This window comes from Candoia aspera, chromosome 8 (assembly GCF_035149785.1).
Source record: "Candoia aspera isolate rCanAsp1 chromosome 8, rCanAsp1.hap2, whole genome shotgun sequence".
NCBI lineage: Eukaryota > Metazoa > Chordata > Lepidosauria > Squamata > Boidae > Candoia > Candoia aspera.
The window spans coordinates 50,572,035-50,592,412 of NC_086160.1; the positions used below are offsets into that span (position 1 = coordinate 50,572,035).

General features: G+C 37.2%; 1 protein-coding gene across 2 annotated transcripts in view; it reads right to left on the reverse strand.

Moving 5' to 3' along the window:
- Positions 1-20,041, reverse strand: part of LOC134501752 (bifunctional heparan sulfate N-deacetylase/N-sulfotransferase 3) — a 70,678-nt gene extending 50,637 nt beyond the window's left edge. The window contains exon 1 of one of the 2 annotated variants that reach the window (XM_063309670.1): positions 19,058-20,041. In XM_063309670.1, coding sequence (XP_063165740.1) covers positions 19,058-20,041 — 984 coding nt within the window. The remainder of the gene's footprint in view (positions 1-19,057) is intronic. The other variant, XM_063309671.1, reaches the window with a different exon arrangement.
- Positions 20,042-20,378: the final 337 nt, after the last annotated feature.

Genomic DNA, 20,378 nt, shown 5'->3' on the forward strand with positions numbered 1-20,378 from the left:
ACATTTTGCTCAGGTCTGAAAATGTCTATAAGCAGCACTGGATCTGCCAGCAGCTTCAGATGTCACACTGAGATAAATAAGCTTCAAACCAAGAGCTAACTTATATTTCTCCTTCATGATTTCTGTGCAGAAAAACATGGGACTTGCACAGATCTTTTTATTACCAGTTTAAAATTCAGCTCCTGCATAACCTTTTAATCCCAACAGCATTTTCATTTGCTTGTGCAATTTTTTATACAGCATGATTCAGTTGGCCATAGTAATATACAGACTGATTTCCACTTCCCATCTCTTTGTTAGTTTACTGTGCATCAGATAATATTAAAGAAATTGATATTAAATGATGCAGCAAGGCTGGGCTAAATAATATAATGCACACCATTTTCAAGACTTTTTCATAAGAACATCCACATGTAAAGACTCTTACTTATTTTATTTCCTTCCCTTTAGTTCATAGTATGTTAAGGAAATTAAAAGGGTTTATCTACCCATGTATCTATTAAAATTATTTGCTCATCAAATCACATCAATTTCATCTCAAAAAGTATATGTGGTTTGCCCAATGTCTGATTTTAGAATCTTTTCTTATTCTTCATGTATAGGATCCAACTTGGTTTCTAGCCATGGTTTGTGGTTTGTCAAAATCATACAATTCAGGATTGTTTTTAGCTGAAACATGTTGCTTTCTACAAAATAATCAAAAGAAAACAAGGATTTGTTCCTCCATACTTATAATAATTGAGCCCCCAATGAAACCATCAACATTTCAGACCCCAGTCATACTAATATTTTATTCTTCATTCATGCTGACCTGTTACATCAATGATACTTTTGATTTCTTTATTTTTAAAAATGCACACAATGTTGATGGATGAGCCTCCCTTGATTGGGGAAGTGGGAATGGGAGGCTCCAGATGATAAGCAGAGGAATGCAAGGATGAGCAGTACAGGGAACCAGCTTTGGGCAGTTTTGTTGAACTTTGAAAGACCCCTACTCAATTATAATGGGAGAAACACACCCCTTGCATATTCAAATGAGCATTAGTGAAGACATGCTAGAGATATTATGAGATGTTAATATGTAACATGGGAAGCTTACATGCAGGTGTGAGCAGCTGATTTTAGTTAGGCAATCACAATTTTATACAGTATATTCTCTCTTAATGAATGGTATAAATGTAATAAATTCTAACTGCTTGGCGTTTCTCTCAGCCAAGAGGCAAGAGGTTCCCTTTTTGCTTGTGCACATAAATAAAGAGTTACTGGAATTCTTCTGACTTGGTTTTGATGATTGGCAGATCTGTGCCGGGTTTTAAGAATCACTGGCTTTCCAGCCAACAATGTCTCCTATACAGTTTCCCAAGTTACAGCTTAAAGTAATACATATACAGGACATCTGTCAATCCTTGCAAAAATTGTGACAGAAGTTGACAGCTTAATTGTAATTTCATGATAAACACAAAGTCAACTATAGTTTAATTAAAATACTGAATAGTCAAATGTATTATAGAATGTACATGCATTGAACACTGAAATTAAATTGACATACAGTCCAAACACACTATAATTTCATGGTAACTTGGTTAAAAATGGACAATTTTACTAATATATTTACAGTGTGGGACATAAAATGTTTTAAAACATACAGTAGAACAATATTGTTGTTCTCTTTTCTTTTTCTTTTATTGATTTGTACCCAATTAATGGAGTTTGGGGTATACACTGCTCAGAGTCATTTGCAATTAGTGTGGCCTATAAGCTCCATAAAATGACATTTATAAATAAATAAATAAATAAATAGGGTCTTGACAGCTAACCAAGAACAGAATGTTAGAACTGTGGGAGTTTTGCTTAATATGCAGAATTAGAAACACACACCATAACAGGTGTACCATGCACAGAAGAAGACCACCTCCGAATACAGAAACAAAAAACCCTGAACAGAAGGTACACTGCTTGAGTTCATCATTAATTTCAGGTATTTTGAAGGCTTTCGGGATTTTTTGTTCAAGAAGAAAAAAGTTCAGTTGCAAAATAATTCCACTCAGCAGGAAAATTCAACCAATGTTGCTTTTTTTGCAACATGTCATGTATATTAAACTTTTCTGATACTATTTCAGTTTATTAAACCAAGAATTGAAAAAAATGTGCAGGATATATAGAACACTTTATTCCTTATTTCATACAAGCATATGTTGTTGTTTTTTTGAAAAAGTGGATGCAAAACTGAGGAAGTCTTGCCCATTCTTTAAAACCACTATAGTTTCAGAAAATATAGTTTCTCCTTACATAAAACTACACATTCCATTTATACATCTATGGTCAGGGGCAGGCCACTGGATGTACAGAAAGCTAACCTTCTGATTTTCTATCCATCAGATGAATCCCCATATGCTATCCTATTTATCTTATTTATCTTATTCATTCATTCATTCATTCATTCATTGCATTTCAAAAACTAGTGGTATATGTCATTAATACATAAAACATATAAAAAGTAAAATCTACAATAATACAATATGTGCAATGGTGACCATTTATTCCCTGAAGGCCTTCCAGAATAGTGTTGTCTTTGATAATGTCCAGAAGACCAACGAGGATGCTAACCTATTCTAGAAGGAGAAATTCCTCAATATGTGGCTAGAACTGAAAAATAATGCCTGCAAGCATTGTTTGCTCCTTCATCTCATTTACTTGGGGATTGATTAAAATATGTTGGCTGAGTGTGACTTGACTATGAAGAAGATGGTCTTGGAAGTACAGTATTTTTGGTGTCAAGGTATATAGGGCTTTATAGGTCAGAGCCAGCACTTTGAATTGAATCCAAAGACCTACTGGTAACCAGTGCAGTGACTGCAAAACAGGTGTTATGCAGTTATAGTGACTTTGATTTGCTAATATATGTGTCACCACATTTTGTGCCAGTTGCAGTTTCCAACTGGTCTTCAAAGGCAGCACCACGTAGAACATATTGCAGAAATCCAAATGAGTGCAGGAGTCACTATAGAAAGGACCTTCTATCACAGGGCTGTAAGTGGTGCATCACCTGAAGCCCAGCAAAGGCCCTTCTGGTGATGGCCTCCATATGCCTATTTAGTAGTTGCCATAATTACAGAAGAATTCCCAAATCACAAATCATCTGTTTCAGGGAGACTGTCATCCGTTTAAGAGTTATCACCAGATGGAAGCATTATAAGGCTGTTTTGAGTGAACAGACTGGGACATGTTTAAAGAAGCTACAACGAATAATCAACATATTAACGTGGAGGAATATCTGTATCTGCATATATTCAGAAGTGTATGGAGGATGTCAGTGTTATTAAGAACATCACTATATGGGTGAATCAGAAATCTTGGATGACTCATGAAGTATATGTGATGTTGAAAGCGAGGAATGCTGCTTTTAAATCTGGTGATATGGGGGGACTCAGAACAGCAAGAGCTGATACGAATTGGACTATAAGAGCAGCAAAATGGGTTTATAGTCAGAAAATCCAGAACTTTTCTTTTATGATCCTACAAATACCAGGTGCTTGTGGCAGGGTATTCAGACCATCACAGATTACAAGGTTACTCCGACACTGTGTGAGGAGAATATAGATTTTCTTAACTAACTTAACATGTTTTTTGGCAGGTTTGGGGCACTTAACAATATCCCTGCGAAGAAGGCTGTTCCTCATCCTGATGAACAGGCACTTAGTCTTTATATAGTTGATGTCCGGAGGACCCTGAGAAGAATCTATATGTGGAAAGCAGTGGGCCCAGATAATATTCCAGAGTGGGTACTCAGGGACTGTGCTGATCAGTTGGCCAGTGTTCTCATGGACATCTTTAATATTTCATTGCATCAGGCTGTGGTCCTGGTATGTTTTAAGACTGCAACTGTTATAAAAGGTAAAGGTAAAGGTTTCCCTTGACGTAAAGTCCAGTCGAATCCGACTCTAGGGGGCGGTGCTCATCTCCGTTTCTAAGCCTTGGAGCCGGCGTTGTCCATAGGACACTTCCGGGTCATGTGGCCAGCATGACTCACGGAACGCCGTTACCTTCCCGCCGAAGCGGTACCTATTGATCTACTCACATTTGCATGTTTTCGAACTGCTAGGTGAGCAGGAGCTGGGACTAGCAACGGGAGCTCACCCCGCCGCGCGGTTTCGAACCGCCGACCTTCCGATCGACAGCTCAGCGGTTTAACCCGCAGCACCACCGTGGTCCTGGTATGTTTTAAGACTGCAACTGTTATACCTGTGCCTAAAAAATCTACAAGCACATGTCTTAATGTCTATCGTCTGATAGCACTCGCTCCCATTATGATGAAATGTTTTGAGAGGCTGATAAAAGCCTCATTGTTCGATCCACTTAAGTTTGCTTACCAGCGGAATTGCTCTATTGAGAATGCAATCTCCTCCGTTCTTCATTTGAGTTTGGCACAGGAGAAGAACCGCTATGTGCAATTGCTGTTTGTTGATTTTAGTTCAGCATTTAATACGATTGTTCCTCAGCATTTGGTGGACAAATTGGGCTCTCTGAGTTTTAGTACTTCTTTGTGTAACTGGCTACTTGACTTCCTCATTGATAGGTCCCAGTCGCAGTTGGAAATAATATCTCCAATCCTATTCCTTTGAGCATCGGTTCTCCTCAGGGCTGTGTCTTGAGCCCATTGCTGGTTACCCTAATGACCCATGACTGTTGTGCCAGGTGTACCACCAGCTCTGTTGTGAAGCATGCAGATGACACAATGGTGGTGGGTCTTATCAGAGATTAAAATGATTGGGCTTATAGGGAGGTGGTGAACGGTTTGGTGGATTGGTGTAATATAAATAGATTGGTTCTAAATGTTGAAAAAACTAAGATTATCAATGATTTTAGAAAGAACTGGCCCAGACATACACCACTCTTTATTAATGACATAGCTGTGGAGTCAGTTAGTAGCATTAGGATCCTGGGGATGCAGATAACGAATAGTTTGACTTGGTCTCTTAATACTGCATCCTTGGTAAAATGGGCACAGCAGCATTTGCATTTTCTGTGCCAGATGAGGAAAGCACATCTTCTGCTCCCATCCTCCTTACTTTCTATAGAGGCACTATAAAGAGTGTATTGACCAACTGTATTTCTATCTGGTTTGGAGGCTGTAGTGCCTTGGATAATAAATCTGTGCAGTGGGTGGTGAGGGCAGCAGAGGATAATTGGGATTTCACTTCCTCCCATTCAGGATATAGTGTATACACAATGTCTGTCCAGAGCCCGAAATATTGTCAGTGACCCCTCCCACCGTCATTATGGCTTGTTCTCCTTGTTACCCTCTGGGAAACAGTTCCACTGCATTTGATGCAGAACAGCTAGATTAGGTAATAGTTTTATCCCCTGGGCAATTAGGCTCCTGAACTCTTAATAATAAAACTCCTCTTACTTCAGTGTGGTACATGTTGTATGTAGGACCGTGATATTTATTAGGGATAATTGTTAATATGTTTTCTACTACAGATTAAGGTTACTATGGTAACTAATCATTTTGGCTGGGTGAAGAGGTTGAATTTAATTGTCCCTTTTTCACATGTTAATGGTTGCATTGCCTAAGGGAAGAACTTGCCTGAACTTGTTTTAGTTTCAGTTTCCCTTCTGTGTAGGCTTGCAGAGTATATGCAGCTGAGAGAAATCTCTCCTCTCAGCAAACAGCCTTTAAATATGTTTGTTTTCTGTAAATAAAATTATTTTTATAGAAATGCCTGGTGTGTGACTTTTCTGATCTCTCCTGGGCCAAATGCTTTCTAGCACTCTGCCAACAATAATGATTAGGGGAGTAGAATGGTTAAGAATATATATTATATATTATAGTAATTATTTTTTTTGTGAGCCAATTGCAACAAAAATTTATTTTAACGTGCACTTCGGTATATGTGGAATGACAATAAAAGTCTATTCCATTCCATTCCATTCCATTCCATATCGTGTCAGTGCACTCTTCACCCAGGCCTTTTGCGAGGGAGAGTGAGACTGCTTGCTTCATCATATTTATTTTTAATGTTTTATGGATATTATTGTAATTTCTGTGAGTTGCCCACAGTTGAGAGTTGGGTAGCATACAAGGTTAAATAATAACAACCACAGCAGCTATATTTCCGCCAAACTGTCGATAACCTATCTCAGTGGGGGATATGTAGTGTTAGACAGAAGGGATGGAAGGATCAAATCCTGTGGTACCCCACAAATGAAGGTCCATTGGGAAAACTCATCTTCCCCACTGCCACTGTTTGGTACCACCTGCTCAGGTAAGAAAGGAACCACTGAAGCACAATGCCTCCAGCCCTTGCAGGCAGTCTAGGAGGATACCAGGATTGATGATATCAGAAGTCACTGAGGGGTTTAAGACAACCAGAAATGGTACACTCCACCTATCCAGATCTCAACAAAAGTCATCAATCAGAGCAACCAATGCTATTTCCATCCCATGACCAGGTCTGAATCCAGACTGAAACAGATCTAGATAATCTGCTTCCTCAAGTCCTGTCTGTGGCTGATGCCCCACCATTTTCAGCAACCTTCTGAAGAAAGGGAAGATTGTAGATTGGGTGATGGTTGTCTACAATTGTTAGGTCCAGGGGTGGCTTCTGGAGGATGAGGTGTACAATTGCCTCCTTCAAGGCTGGCAAGAACACTCCTTTCCCCAACAAAGCATTGACTATTTGTTAGACTCAATTTGTCTCACTTCCTCCCAGCTTCTCAAAGGAATCCACAGGGTATGGATCAAGTCCATAGTGGAAGTTCTAGTGGTGAGCACTCTCCACTTCAACAGAATCCACAGGACAAAGAGAATCCCAGATAACACTACAAGATGTTGCACCAGGTACCACATCAGAAAAAGGTCAAGATTATAATGATAGTGATTTTATCAGCAAAACATTGCACTAGCTGGTCACAATCGCCAGGTGATAGCTTTTCCTACTCAATCTTCTCCAGTTTTCCTAACTAATTCTAATAAGATTTGATTGGATCTAATTAGATTTAGTTTTTTAAATTAAATAACAATAAATGGGAAGTTAACATGTTATAAAGCAATGCATTAGTTTCAAGTACAATCTCTTTCCAGTAATGTTTCTGGATCCCACATTAATTCCAAAGACATTCTCAGAAAATAAAAATGCTAGATGGCTGCTACCCAGGTCTTTGTTGGGAAGTGGGCCCAGAAAAAAAGAGATAACTAACAGGATGGAAGATAATAGGGCCGTGTGAAGCTTCCATTCAAAGATTCAATGGCAAGTTGTATCAACATGTCACTGACTCAATTCAACACATCAAATCAGAATTCTAATCACAAATTCAAATAAATTTGACTTGTTAATAGAAAATTCAAAACAAAAATTCAAATAGGATCTTGTTTAATTTACATACCCCCTAATAGACATTGCAGAAGGTTAGAATGAGTGGTTAGTTAAGCCTTATTAGTGTTGTTATCTGGTAAATGAATGTTTGGCCATGGTTATATGGAAACATTTTATGAGAATGTCCATTAATATGTTCTCAATATTTCAAATGTGTCTACCAGCTTAAAAAAGACTAGGAACCAGCCTTCTGTCCTATAACTATGTTAGAACTTCAATTTACGGAATTCCAACCTAGCAAGCAATAGCTTCAGGAAGTTGAGTTGGGGATTTCTTTGCTTAGATGCACGACTGAATTTCAGAAGGCATACGATGGCTTACAGGTTTGGTTGGAAATAAAGCCAGAGGATAAAACTGAGAACAAAGTCTCAGAATTTATTTTATTTTTGTCTGCTGCCCAAGACATAAAACATTTGAAGTTTCCATTTCTTTTTATAGTTCAGGGTATCATTAGGAAAGCAACTACCACCACCTCAAGTAAAATCCTATTACTTGAGAAATACAGGTTTATTTTCTATCGTGAAACAAGTTTTATTAAAGACAGTTTAAAAAGTATATAGTCATGTATTGCCATTTTTCATTTTGGCTTTCTCTCTCCAACCCCTCCAAGAAACAAAGACAGCTGAAATTCTTATATCCTTTTTTTTTTTTTTACTTAAACATACTACATGTACCTGAAGGACAACATTTCACTCTCCAAGTTCTGTATTTCCAGAAAGTAAAGAAACAAAGGTTCCTGGCTTGTCACAAACCAAGCTTGTCAGGACCAATACAGTATTTTGACATGAATTGCTATTTTGTGATCTTGTTTAAAAATAGTGATCAGTTGCATGCATCATTATTCACAATACAGTGGTTTGTTAGGTTTTAGCTTAGCATGTTGTATAAAGCTGGCATTGAATTACATTGTTTATGGCATTGTGTACTGTAGATATAACCGATTATGATATGTTCAGTACATTATGATGAAACAAGCAACAGTTTACTGTGATATGTGAACCCAGCCAAAAGTTATATAGTTGCTCTTCAGACTAGCAAATCAGACACTGAATGGTAGTATGTACAGTATGTTACAGCCTATATTTTCAAGCACCCTTTTTCATTATGTCAGCAAGAGCAAAGCAAACCATTAAAATAGCTATAATCTTTGGAAGACTCAATGCTTCACACATTGTCCTTAGCTGTCTGTGTAGATCTGCACGTACAACCATGTGCTTGTTAGCATGCACAGACATCATTTACGCTTGGGCCTGACACCAAAATGGTGTCAGACCCAAGCATAAATGATGTCTGTGCATGCTAACAAGCTCTATAAAACATTTCTTTTAAATATTTTATACAGCCCTAGTGATCAGGGTTTTTACATATGTACAAAGCATATTGAAGCATTGGGATAACTGCTTTCCAGAGGCCTGCATTTGGCATTTGCACCTTACTTTTATCCATCTTTGATGTAGAAATTCCAGAATATTTTTTTAAAGAGAAAATGATGTTTCAGAAAGGGAGCTCAAACAAACAAATGAAAATTCTTCTATCTCCAGAAAGAGACAGCAAACCCAAACTTACTGTATAGCACACAAAAAAGGTTAAAAGAGGAACATACATATTTTTGAACCCTTCAAAGGAAATAAATATGCTTTGGCATTACTACATTTTTTTAAAATTCAGGTTTGTCTTATAAAAGTGATCTTTAAGAATTAGTCACTGTAGTGCTGAAAGAAGTTAAATGAAACTAGTGAAGAATGTATCCGTAAACATGTAACTGACCCAGGTGATTTCTAGTCAGCAGCCAAAATACTCATTAAAAAAAAAACAACAGTTGAAATTGTCAAGCTCTGCCACTGTGTGGCACCACCTGTGCTTTCTAGAAGTTCCTAGTGAATTTAACCTTAAAAAGAAGTGTCTAATATGGAACAAGTTTTGCTACAAGCGTTGTTTTGAAAATCAAACCTATTTTTCTTTTAAAAAATTAAGCTTGTGTAATTTTACGGAAATTTATTAAATACACATAGCAATAAGCTTCCAATGATCACCTGTAGTGTTTGCTGAGTTGCAGAACTGGAAATTTTTCCTAGGTTTTCCTAGGCATTTCCTTCTTGATACCGTGAATGAATTAATGATTTTTTAAAATAGCCTTTTCAGTTCTAGTAACCGTATACCTAAAACAGCTTTTCCTGGCCAGATGAATGCTATATAGCTCCCAGAATTTGCAGCCAGCATTGCCATTAAGAATTCTGGAAGCGAAGTTCCCATAACTCAGGGAGCATTCAGATTGGGAAAGCAGCCCTAGAAATTCCAGCATATACTTGAATATCAATGTGCATGTATGTTTTCATCCATATCAAAATAAGATAAATGAGACCCAGTTTGGTGTAGTGATTAAGGCACCAGACTAGAAACTGGGAGTCTGTGAGTTCTAGTCCTGCCAGGCATGAAACCAGCAGGGTGACCTTGGGCCAGTCACTCTCTCTCAGCCCTAGGAAGAGGGCAATGACAAACCACTTCTGAAAATTGTGCAAACACACACACACACACACACAACCTGCAGGACCTAGTCCAGGTAATCACCAGGAGTTAACTGACTTGAAGGTACCCCAAAAAATTAAAATAAAAAGTTATGTGGAGCAGGTGCATTTCCATATTGCAACTAAGGTAAAAGAGTATGCTAGATGTTTAGCACTGCATTTTTATGGATTAATTACTAGAGTACAGTTATTGCCAGGAAATCTAAATATAGGATACCAGCAGGTAAGAGGAAGACATACTCTTTTATCCCTGGTTCTTTGGTGCTCCAGAACTTAAAGCACTGCTGAATAAGAAACTTCAGGATGGAGTCTGAATCATACTGACTGTGACTCAGATGCACTTGGTTCCATTAATGCATTCAAAGATCACAACTTGCTTTAGCTGTGTAGTGCTAGAGCCCTGAGGCTCCACAGTTCCAACATTAGAATTGGTAACTATTACACAGTGACTATTTTACTTTACTATGCCCTTAACCAAGGTACTTCAAACAATGATTTTCTGGTGAGGTAGATCCAATGATGCCTATCTGTAACTGTAGTACCTTACCCTAAATTTTAAACATTTGTTTTATAAATACATTTATTTTACATGGATAGCTTTCATTTTTAATTTCAAGGGATTAAAAAAAAGTTTTTATTTATTAAATTTATATCACCACCCATCTATATATTCTGTCATCACAGTACACATAATCCTATATAGTTAAATTCTAGCAATAAGGAGTACATTGCTTACAGTTAAATCAAGGAAAGTAAACCTGAGTATCACTGGACCCATACCTAGCTCTCTTGGTGCACTTGTGGTTTTGGCCTCACCTGATCTTTAAAAATATTTTTTAATTTGAAAAACAAAACAAAACTGGACATATAAATACTCTGGGGTCCCTAAAATGTCCCACTGTTAATGGGGGGAAATAAAAGGCATTCCAGTGAGCTAATTCACATTCTAGTAAATAGTTCTTTGTCCTCACATACAGTGACCAACATTTTGAGTAAATAAGTCTTCCATCAGGGTCACTTTGTGAACATACCCTCCATGTAGACTTAATATTCCACATATACTTCTGGCTCTCAAGAATGTTGCCTCCCCTTGAGGTGTTTAGGAGCTTCTGAACAGAACAGCTGTAGAAGATGAAGATACCTCCCCTCTCAACCAACAGAGATGCTATTTATTTATTCTTACAATCCTGTTTCTGGATTTACATGTCCGTATACACAAGTTATATGCCAGCAAATGACCTTCAACAGTTTATCTTGCCAAACTGAAACTTGCTAAGTAAGAAAATGGACACCTTAAACATTAAAAACAGAGGATAATTAAAAATCCCAATGGGGTATCATTTCAATTTTCTTAGATACCACATCCCTGACCTTAGAGTTGCTGTAGGTAGACAAATTTCAGAGTCCAATTAAAGTGCGAGGCTGTAAAATGTGAACTCATTAACAAATCTGATTATGCTTGTCAGGGCTCAAAAAAGAATTATGAGTAATTCTTACAGTACATCAAGGATGTGCAGTTTCCCACTAGGTGGGTTGCATATTGCGTTAACAAGAATAGGAAAGTGTCAACTTAACTTAAAGAGATAGGGATTCAGTTTAGCTACCAGACTGTAGTAGCTTTAACTTTTGTAATGGATTTATCTTTCCAATCCCCAGTGTGTTTCTCCTGTGTGGTAGGGAGTTAACTGTTAATTTGGTTTTGTTGCTACTTTATGTCGTTGCAAACTTCTTTGGGTTCATTAGATGAAAATAGTTTTAATTCATTTATTTCAGGTGCTTTCATGTCACTTTGGTTGGTGCAAATCTAAGTAGCTTATAGAAGAATCCTAACAATATACAACTCAGCATATAAAGATGTATCAGTAAGCAACACACATCTTAATAATAAAAATTCCATCTCATTGTAATGTGTCAGTAATTACCATATTAGTAATGCCACAATGCACCTCAGGCATATCCCACCCTTTACTCCACAGTCCCAAATGCTCTTTAGAAGAACCAGGATTTTAACCACTTCCTGAATACTAGAAGTAAAGATGCAGATCTTATATGCAGGGGCTCTGCAAGAGGTGAGCACTTGCAGAATATTCCCACCTCTGAGACCCCTTCCACCCTACCTGACATAGGATATGAACTCTTGGCATTTTCTGCAGGCATGCCATGTACAGGCAGATTCTATCTGAAGTTAGCAGCTTCCAAGATAAGCAAACTCCAAGCCATGAAGGACTTTAAAGGTGAAAACAAGCACCTTGAATTGAACTCAGAAACAAACTGGGAGCCAAAGCAGCTCTTACAATACTGGAATTATATGCCCATATTAGATAGTCCCACTAAGCATATATTTGCACCAGCTGTAATTTCTAGATTGTTTTCAAGAAGAGTCCCATGCAAAATGCATTATAGTAGTCAAGTGTGAAGTGATGAGGACATAAATGAGTGTTGCCATCACATCCCACACCATAAACAATTGCAACTGGCCAGCCACGGCTGGGCAAAGGCCTTCCTGGCTATAGTTTAGACTTGCTGCTTCACCAGGTTCCAAAAGTCTAGGAAGATTTGCACCAGCTAAATTGTGCATCAGCTCTTTCCCACAACCCTATTGAGCGTTAAAGTTGATATTGTCCCAGATTGATTTGGCTACTGAACCAACCGCAGTTCAGTCATGCTAGGGTTAAGTCTTGATTTGCTTCTCCTGTCTGGAATCTTCCAGCTTCCACATACCAGGATAAGACTTCCGCTGCCCTCTCCTGAATGGCTTGTATAAAGATATGTAAGTAGATAATATCAGCATTTTGATAGTAAAGTATCCCAAGCCATGAAATGACCTTTTCCAGCAGCTTCATGCAGATGTTAAATAAGATAGTGAGAGGGTTGAGCCTGTGGCATCCCATATTGGAGTGTCCTAGACATCATGGATAATATTGAAGCTGTTGAAAGATCCATCAGGACCAACAGGGTTTTGCTTCACCTATTTGGCCCTAGCTCTCTTCAGAATTTGGTGGTGCTGGTTAACCAAAACTTGAATACTTCTAAATATCTTGTCCCAGACACCTATGTCATGTAACCAGTCTAAGAACGTGTCACCAATATACTCTAATTACATATGTAAATAGAAAGGAACCAGCCAACAACTTTGCCCACTTCAGGCATTCAGCTAAACCCATTGGTAAGTAGGGTTCAACTTGGATGGAGACAGAAGTCTTCCTATCTTTTCCTAACCACCATATATTCTGACAATGAGACAAGAAAGCAGTGTCTCCTGGAGGACCTAGTTTATTTGCATCCTATTATAATATTAACACATTATAAAGACTATGCAAGATTACTACAATTCTTTTTGGTTGAGATACTCCGTGCCATGGAGGTGACATGCTTCACATCTCTCTCTCTTCTCTAGTCCTTCCACAGAAAGAACCAGAAGCAGCGGCAAACTAAGTGAAGCAGCTTCGCTTGGTCTTCTGAAGCAGGGATTATGCAACTTCACAAAGCAACTTTGAGGTGGGATTCACTTGGAGCATTGTTGAAGCAAAGCACCCTTCAAAGGTTTGCACTGTCCTAAGAAAACACTGGATCATTTTGCCTTTTATTAACCCAGATATATTCCTTGCCATTATTCAAGATATTCCTGTACTATATCTCCTAACTAAGGGATGCGGTGGCGCTGTGGGTTAAACCGCTGAGCTGTCGATTGGAAGGTCGGCGGTTCGAAACTGCGCGGCGGGGTGAGCACCCGTTGCTAGTCCCAGCTCCTGCACACCAAGCAGTTTGAAAACATGCAAATGTGAGTAGATTAATTGGTACTGCTTCGGCGGGAAGGTAACGGCGTTCCGTGAGTCATGCTGGCCACATGACCCGGAAGTGTCTGCGGACAACGCCGGCTCTAAAGGCTTAGAAACTGAGATGAGCACCGCCCCCTAGAGTCGGACACGACTGGACTTTACGTCAAGGGAAACCTTTACCTTTACTATATCTCCTAAATAAGAGTAAAAGCTCCACTGTAGCCTTCTCCTAATGTACCTGATGATCTTAATAGAATCACAAACAATGGCAAATTCTGAATACATGATATCTTGTTGATTGCACCTTCTGCTCACATTCCACAAATCTAGGAGTAACCCTAATTTCTAAGGAAACATAAATCCATGATCAGTCAAACTGCTCCTGTCAAATATATAGCTGAATTCATTACTCTTCATTTACAGATTATTATTAGAATATAATAATTGCCAAGAAATCTAAATTCATAATCCCAGCAACACTAAGACTGTCTGGTTTCTGGTTCTTCTGTTACTCTAGAATTTAAAGCTCTTAATATCAGACATTCTAGGATGAATGTAGCTGATTCTGATTAAGATGTCCTTAGTTCCATTAATACATTCAGAATTCATAGCTCTCTAGGCTAGTAGGGTACCAAAATCCCTTATCTCCACAGTGCTAACTTTAAAGGTGGTAGTGGTTCATTGTTGACTATTTTGTTTAGCATTTCATTAATGAGGTTCCTGCAAACAATATTTTTTCTAATATTTCCCCTGACACACACCTGTAACTGTGGTAACAGACTACTGACTGTTCTAAGCATATGACCCCACATTTCTTAAGTTCTGAATCAGCATATTGATATGCTAAGAATGTAAGAAGAGTCATGCTGGATCAAATAATCATTCTGTTCCCACAATGGCCAACCAGATGCCTATGTGAGGCTTATAAGTAGGACATGAATGAAGTAACTTCGCACTGGTATTCCTCAGCAACTTCACATTTAGAAGCATGCTATCTCTACCACTAAGAGATCATAATTAACAGCCCCTGATGGCCTGATCTTTCATGAACTGATCTACAGTGAGAAGTTAAAAGAGATTCAATATGCACAGCCCTTCCTGTTACAGATTATTTTCATTTCAGACTTGTGCTTTACAGGTAGAACAAATTATAGTATCTAATATGATGGTATTCATATACCATACAAATATTGCTTTCAATTTCAGATGATTTGCATAACATTACCCCACTTACTCAGTGTTATTGTGCTGCTGAGGACAACTTCTTTCATATTCATAGTAATGAAGATTCATTGCATCTGACATTGCTAACATCTCTAATAGAATACATTCTATTTGAAAATATTTTCCCCAGTCTATTTTTTCAACATTCTATGGTGTAAAACAAGAGGAGTTGCTGAAGTTGTTTCTACTGTGGTGTTCAAAAAATAACCTTAAAGCTGGAATTTCATATTTTTTTTTAAATAACAAACGTCCTTGAAAGCGAACACAGTTCATCATAACTTTTCTGTCTAACCTTTGTAGTTTCCAATACTATTTTTAAATGAATCGTTCTTTATAACTGCAAATGAGGCTGCAAACACTATGATTTGATTTATAAATCATGCCAAATCATAATGTGGTTTGTTTGGTTTTGGCTTAGTGAATTTTATGAACCACATCATAGTGGTCTCAGTATATTGTGTGAACCCAAGCAAATATGGTTTATTTAATAAGTCATGGAGCAAACTGTGGTTTTGCATGACTTGAGAATCAAATCTATAGATATTGGCCTGGATCAGTTGATAGTATACTAACGGATTCCCCCCATAGCTCAATGCTATCCCATGGGCACTTTAACTCCACACATGGCACTTGGTTGGAAGAAGTTACATCATGAAGGAGAAAACAAAATCTGTTATTTTATAACAACTATAATTTCCTGTTTTGTATGAACTTGGGAAAATGTTGTCTGTTCAAATCATAAAACCATGATCCCATTCCAGTTTAATTGTAATCAAAGTTTGCTTTAACTTTTTTTTTCATTCTTTTCAGTAAATGAGTGACATCACGAAAGCTTATACAATGCACAGAACCTGTAATATTATTTTAATGTTGTTGTTATACCTTTATAACTTTCTGTGTTATTTTTGATGGTTCTTTGTATTCAGTTAATAAAAGCAAAGAGATTGTTGTTTTATACGTCATGTTCTAAACTGGAAGCCATTTTTCCATTTATGACTTGTTTAAATGCAAGCTCAAATTCTGCCAGTGAAAGTCACTGATCCTTAAATGTTCTCATTTTTTCATATCAAAGTCAAGACTTGTAGCAAAATGGAAATTTTTCTACTGGTTTTAAATGAAGTTTATTAAGGACTTCTAGTTTAAACTGAGTATTGAAAAGTGAAAATTACAGCTATTTGAGTCCTGTTTAGTCACCATGTCTCTGTGTAGAATTTAATGTATAAGTGACTACCAGCCACTCTTTTCTTTAAGCCCTGCTGGTGATATAATTGACAAACTATGAGAAATGTGCTATTTGCATAGGGTACTTTTATGTATATGCTAACATTTCTATGTGAACTAGAGCTCTGATAATGCTGGAGGTGGAACATTATATTGCAGGTACACTGCAGGCAAGGACAACCAAATGTTTTCTGACAATATAGCATGAGTTAAAAAGGGGAAGGACTCTTCACCACTGCTCCTTGTATTGATTTCTACATAAGAAAATATAGCTTGAAGGGGCTATAGGATTTTCAGGTTTAGTTATCTGTTCTTCCTATGGATCTGTAAACTGAAGAACGAAAAAAGGAAAAAAAAATCTGTATGAAAATATGCATGTGTAGGAAGCACTTATACCTGTGACAGTTTCAAACCCTGCTACTAATTTTAAAAGAATACTAATAAATCACATTTTTTGTGAATTGGTTGGCCATATAAATCCATTAGATAAATATTAAGCATTAAATTGCTAATTCAAATTTATCACAAATGGTATTCTTTGTAATTGAATTGACTGATATACCGTTTCATAATCAGGTCTTCTTTAACTGCTAATTGTGATTTTAAAAATTGCAGTGATTAAGCAAAGAAATACCCATGCTTAAGGCTTTCCTATCCCTAATCTTATATTCTCAATTTCTGATGTACCAAACCCAGTAATTAAACCCAATAATTAAAGTGATAAATTCCAGATTGATTCTTAGATTAAATTTAAGTTTTATAGGTTATTCTCTAGCCATCTGTTTTATCACTGGATTTTTCTTAATGAAACAAGAGAACTAAAGTGCAGAAAAATAACTTTCTTTAAAGGTTACACCTACTCATATAAATCCAGATTTTAACTGAAACACAACATAAGGCATACCAATATTTCATCTGTCTGCCTGCATGGGATGGAGGGGAGGAAGCAGAAATGCTGTGCTAAACCAATCATTAGCTTATTGAGGATGATTACAAAGAAAACTCATTTAGTTGCTGAGCCATCCAGAATAGTTCCTGGAAAGTTGAATAATATCTAGAGAGATTTGTTGATTCCCAAAGAGTCTTCAAAGGATGATGCAAACTTAATCTCATCCAGGTACTTTGATACAAACTTGTTTTAAACAAGTTAGTGTGGGCTGGTAGAGTTATGGCTCAAAAACATTTGGAATATACCAAGTTATCAAAGTACTGTCAGCCATTCAAGTTAGGCCACACTAGGAAACACACACCATAAGAACTACTGGAACTGTACTTGTTTGTTACATTTTGTTTTGTATAATAACAGAATCATAAATACTTGACAGAGCTTCTCTCTTCTTCCCTCTTATACCAAGGAGAGTCAAGGTGGGGCAGTCTTGAGTTTCTTCATCACCCTCACCTGTCTTTGGGCTAAGCTGATGTTTTCCTAACAGCTGCTGCATACCTTCTTTGAGGGTATCTTCATTCTCCTTTTCAAGTATGATCCAGACAAGCCTTATACCAACCACAGACTTGGACCATCAAATAATTAACTTCCTAATTAAGTTGCTTCAAAGGTTGGCTATTTGAATAACACCCATAGATATATCTAAATCTGACTAGATCCAGCTTAACATTCAATTAGATATTAGAACGGATTTAATGTATGCTGAAGATTGATTCTTGATGGTTCCAGTTTTTTTAATTATTGGCATTAATCTGAGTACATACATGCTGCTGTAGCTGGTCACTTATTAAATAAGCTATCCATTATCCAAGGGCTCTGTGTATTTGTTCTTCTGGACTACAGCATGCTTTAGTAATGGATCTCTTTGAGGTCAATCTGCCCTTTGCAGAATATTAATCAGTTTCAGAATATGGAAGCTCTCCATAGGAAAAGCAAGTAGAACACAGAATTTTAAAAAAAATAGAAAGCAACTAATGTCACTTTTCTGAGGAGCACATCCTAATTTAGTGCAGCCAAGAAGCAGAACTGAGAACAGATCATGCAGGATGCTTGTAGTCAATAACTTAAAATATCTGGTGCTTGCTGTAATTAAGAAACAAATACATCCTTCTTTGTTATTCCCATGCTTTATCTTGTTTAATTTGTAACTTTCCATGAAATAATACTTTGCATACACTACTCTCTAATTTGTCATGTACAAACCTCTGCTTCTCTCATAAATTAAACTTAAAGAAGAAATCTCCCACTTGCACTCTAAAGTACTGCAGCATGAGAAAAGCTCCACCACATGATTCCATATGCAATTAATCTACCAGTTAAGAAAATAAAAGTTAGGGCCTTTGGCCTGGATGCTGTACTTACATATCTCAGAATCATTAGGAATGATTATTATTAAAACTATGTTCTTGAAAAAGCCTGGACATACCTCACCCCTCCCCTCAATGCATGCCATAAATTCTTATATTATCAACCTTAGAAAGGGCAAAAGTTATGCAAATATGATCCACCAACCCATTTTGTTGGCAGTCATACATGTTTTCATTGCATACAGAACCCTATCTGCACAAAATGGATAACAACCCATTCTACAATGGAATCTACTGCCCTATAATTTTATCTTCTGTACAGGATTCAGAGTTTAAAAATCCAGAACAGCGTAATGATATAAAGTTTAATATATAGAGTATTAATTAAAACCAAAAAATCTCTGCCACTACAAAAAAATAAATAAAAATAACAGCAAGATTAATCATTCTGAAAAAAAGCTACTGTAATTTATTATTGGGCAATGTATGCCTACAATAGCCAGGTTTCTACAAAGGCCAGCCAAAATTAGGATAGTTATTTTATTTCAAATGCATATTGACCACAAAGGAATTGTCTTTCCATCTAACTAAACTTTACAATATAGCAGTTCTGCATTCCAAAATAGTTATTTGGGCAACATCACCATAACATAGGAGACTTTCTGGCATACCTTACCTGAACATCACTGGCTTTCATTCTTGTTTCCTCTTTTCCAACAAAGATGTCATCAATGTCTACAAGTATGTATCTATCCAGGGACAATGTAAGCCTCTTTCCAGTCAAAAATGAGACAGCATCTATAAAGATGAGCTTGTGCAGCCAGAAGTTCAAATTGTTACCAAAAAGAACACGCTGAATCCCGTCATGAAGACCCAAGTCGTGAATAACCGTTGCATGAAGAACACTTTTAATTATAGGTGGAGGGAGGTTTTCAGGTACCCTTACTTTTGCAAATATAACAGGTTGGTAAGCTGAATGATTTATATAGAAAACCGTCCAGTCATTTCCAGGCAAAGGCCCTTTATCAAGCTTGGATGATTTTGTTAGATGGAGTAGAGGAGAATGAGGATTGATGCAACAGTCTTTTACACCTACATTGCCAAGGATCTGGAAAGGAACACCTCTTAACTGAAAAGTCTGCAACGTATTATCATTGCTTTTTTGAAACCCAATCATTCCTACACTGAATTCCCCACAGTATTTATCTAGAAGGCCCCGATTCCAGGAATCCATATTCACATATTTAGAAATATTTTCATATATTATTAGAACATACTTGCCTTTATTTTTATCTATAAGTACAGGAAGGTCACCTTTCCCAGAAGCAATCTCTATGTGATACTGGAACCTGCTGGATTCCAAAATCATGACAATATCCTGACCAAGTACAGAGTACTGACTTTCCACAAATACAAGCACCACAGGGTCAGTCCTTAATGGTTCGCTGGGCTTAATCATCTTCCATGGAGATAGCAGCACTGGAAGATCTCCACATTCAACATCTGAAGAAATTTCAGAGAGTTCATTTTCTTGCTTGTAGCCATTGTATAAATAATATGCTGAAATAACAATGCTCACCATACAAAATGTAGCTAGCAATATTACTGTTCGTTGAAAATGTCTGTGAAGTTTCACAATAAAAGTCATGTTGTAAGTCATGCCTAACTGCTTTCCATTGAGATTATAAAGAGTTTCAGAATATATTCCAGTGCAGTTTTAGCAGTTTATGTCACCATTGCAGCATATATCTCAGTCTTCAGTACAATTCAGAATCAATATATTCTGGAAAGGGAAAAAGAGAGTTAGGAGATTTGTTCACTCTCTTAACGAACAGATCACAATGACCCTTAAAACTGAAAAACTATTCAATACAACAATGGAATTGAATTTGTGAGAAATGAATTAAAATGGTCTTCTTCCCAAAACTGTTCCATAGAACAGTCTTCCCCAACCTGATTCTTCCCAGATGTACTGGACCAATTCCCATGATCTGCAG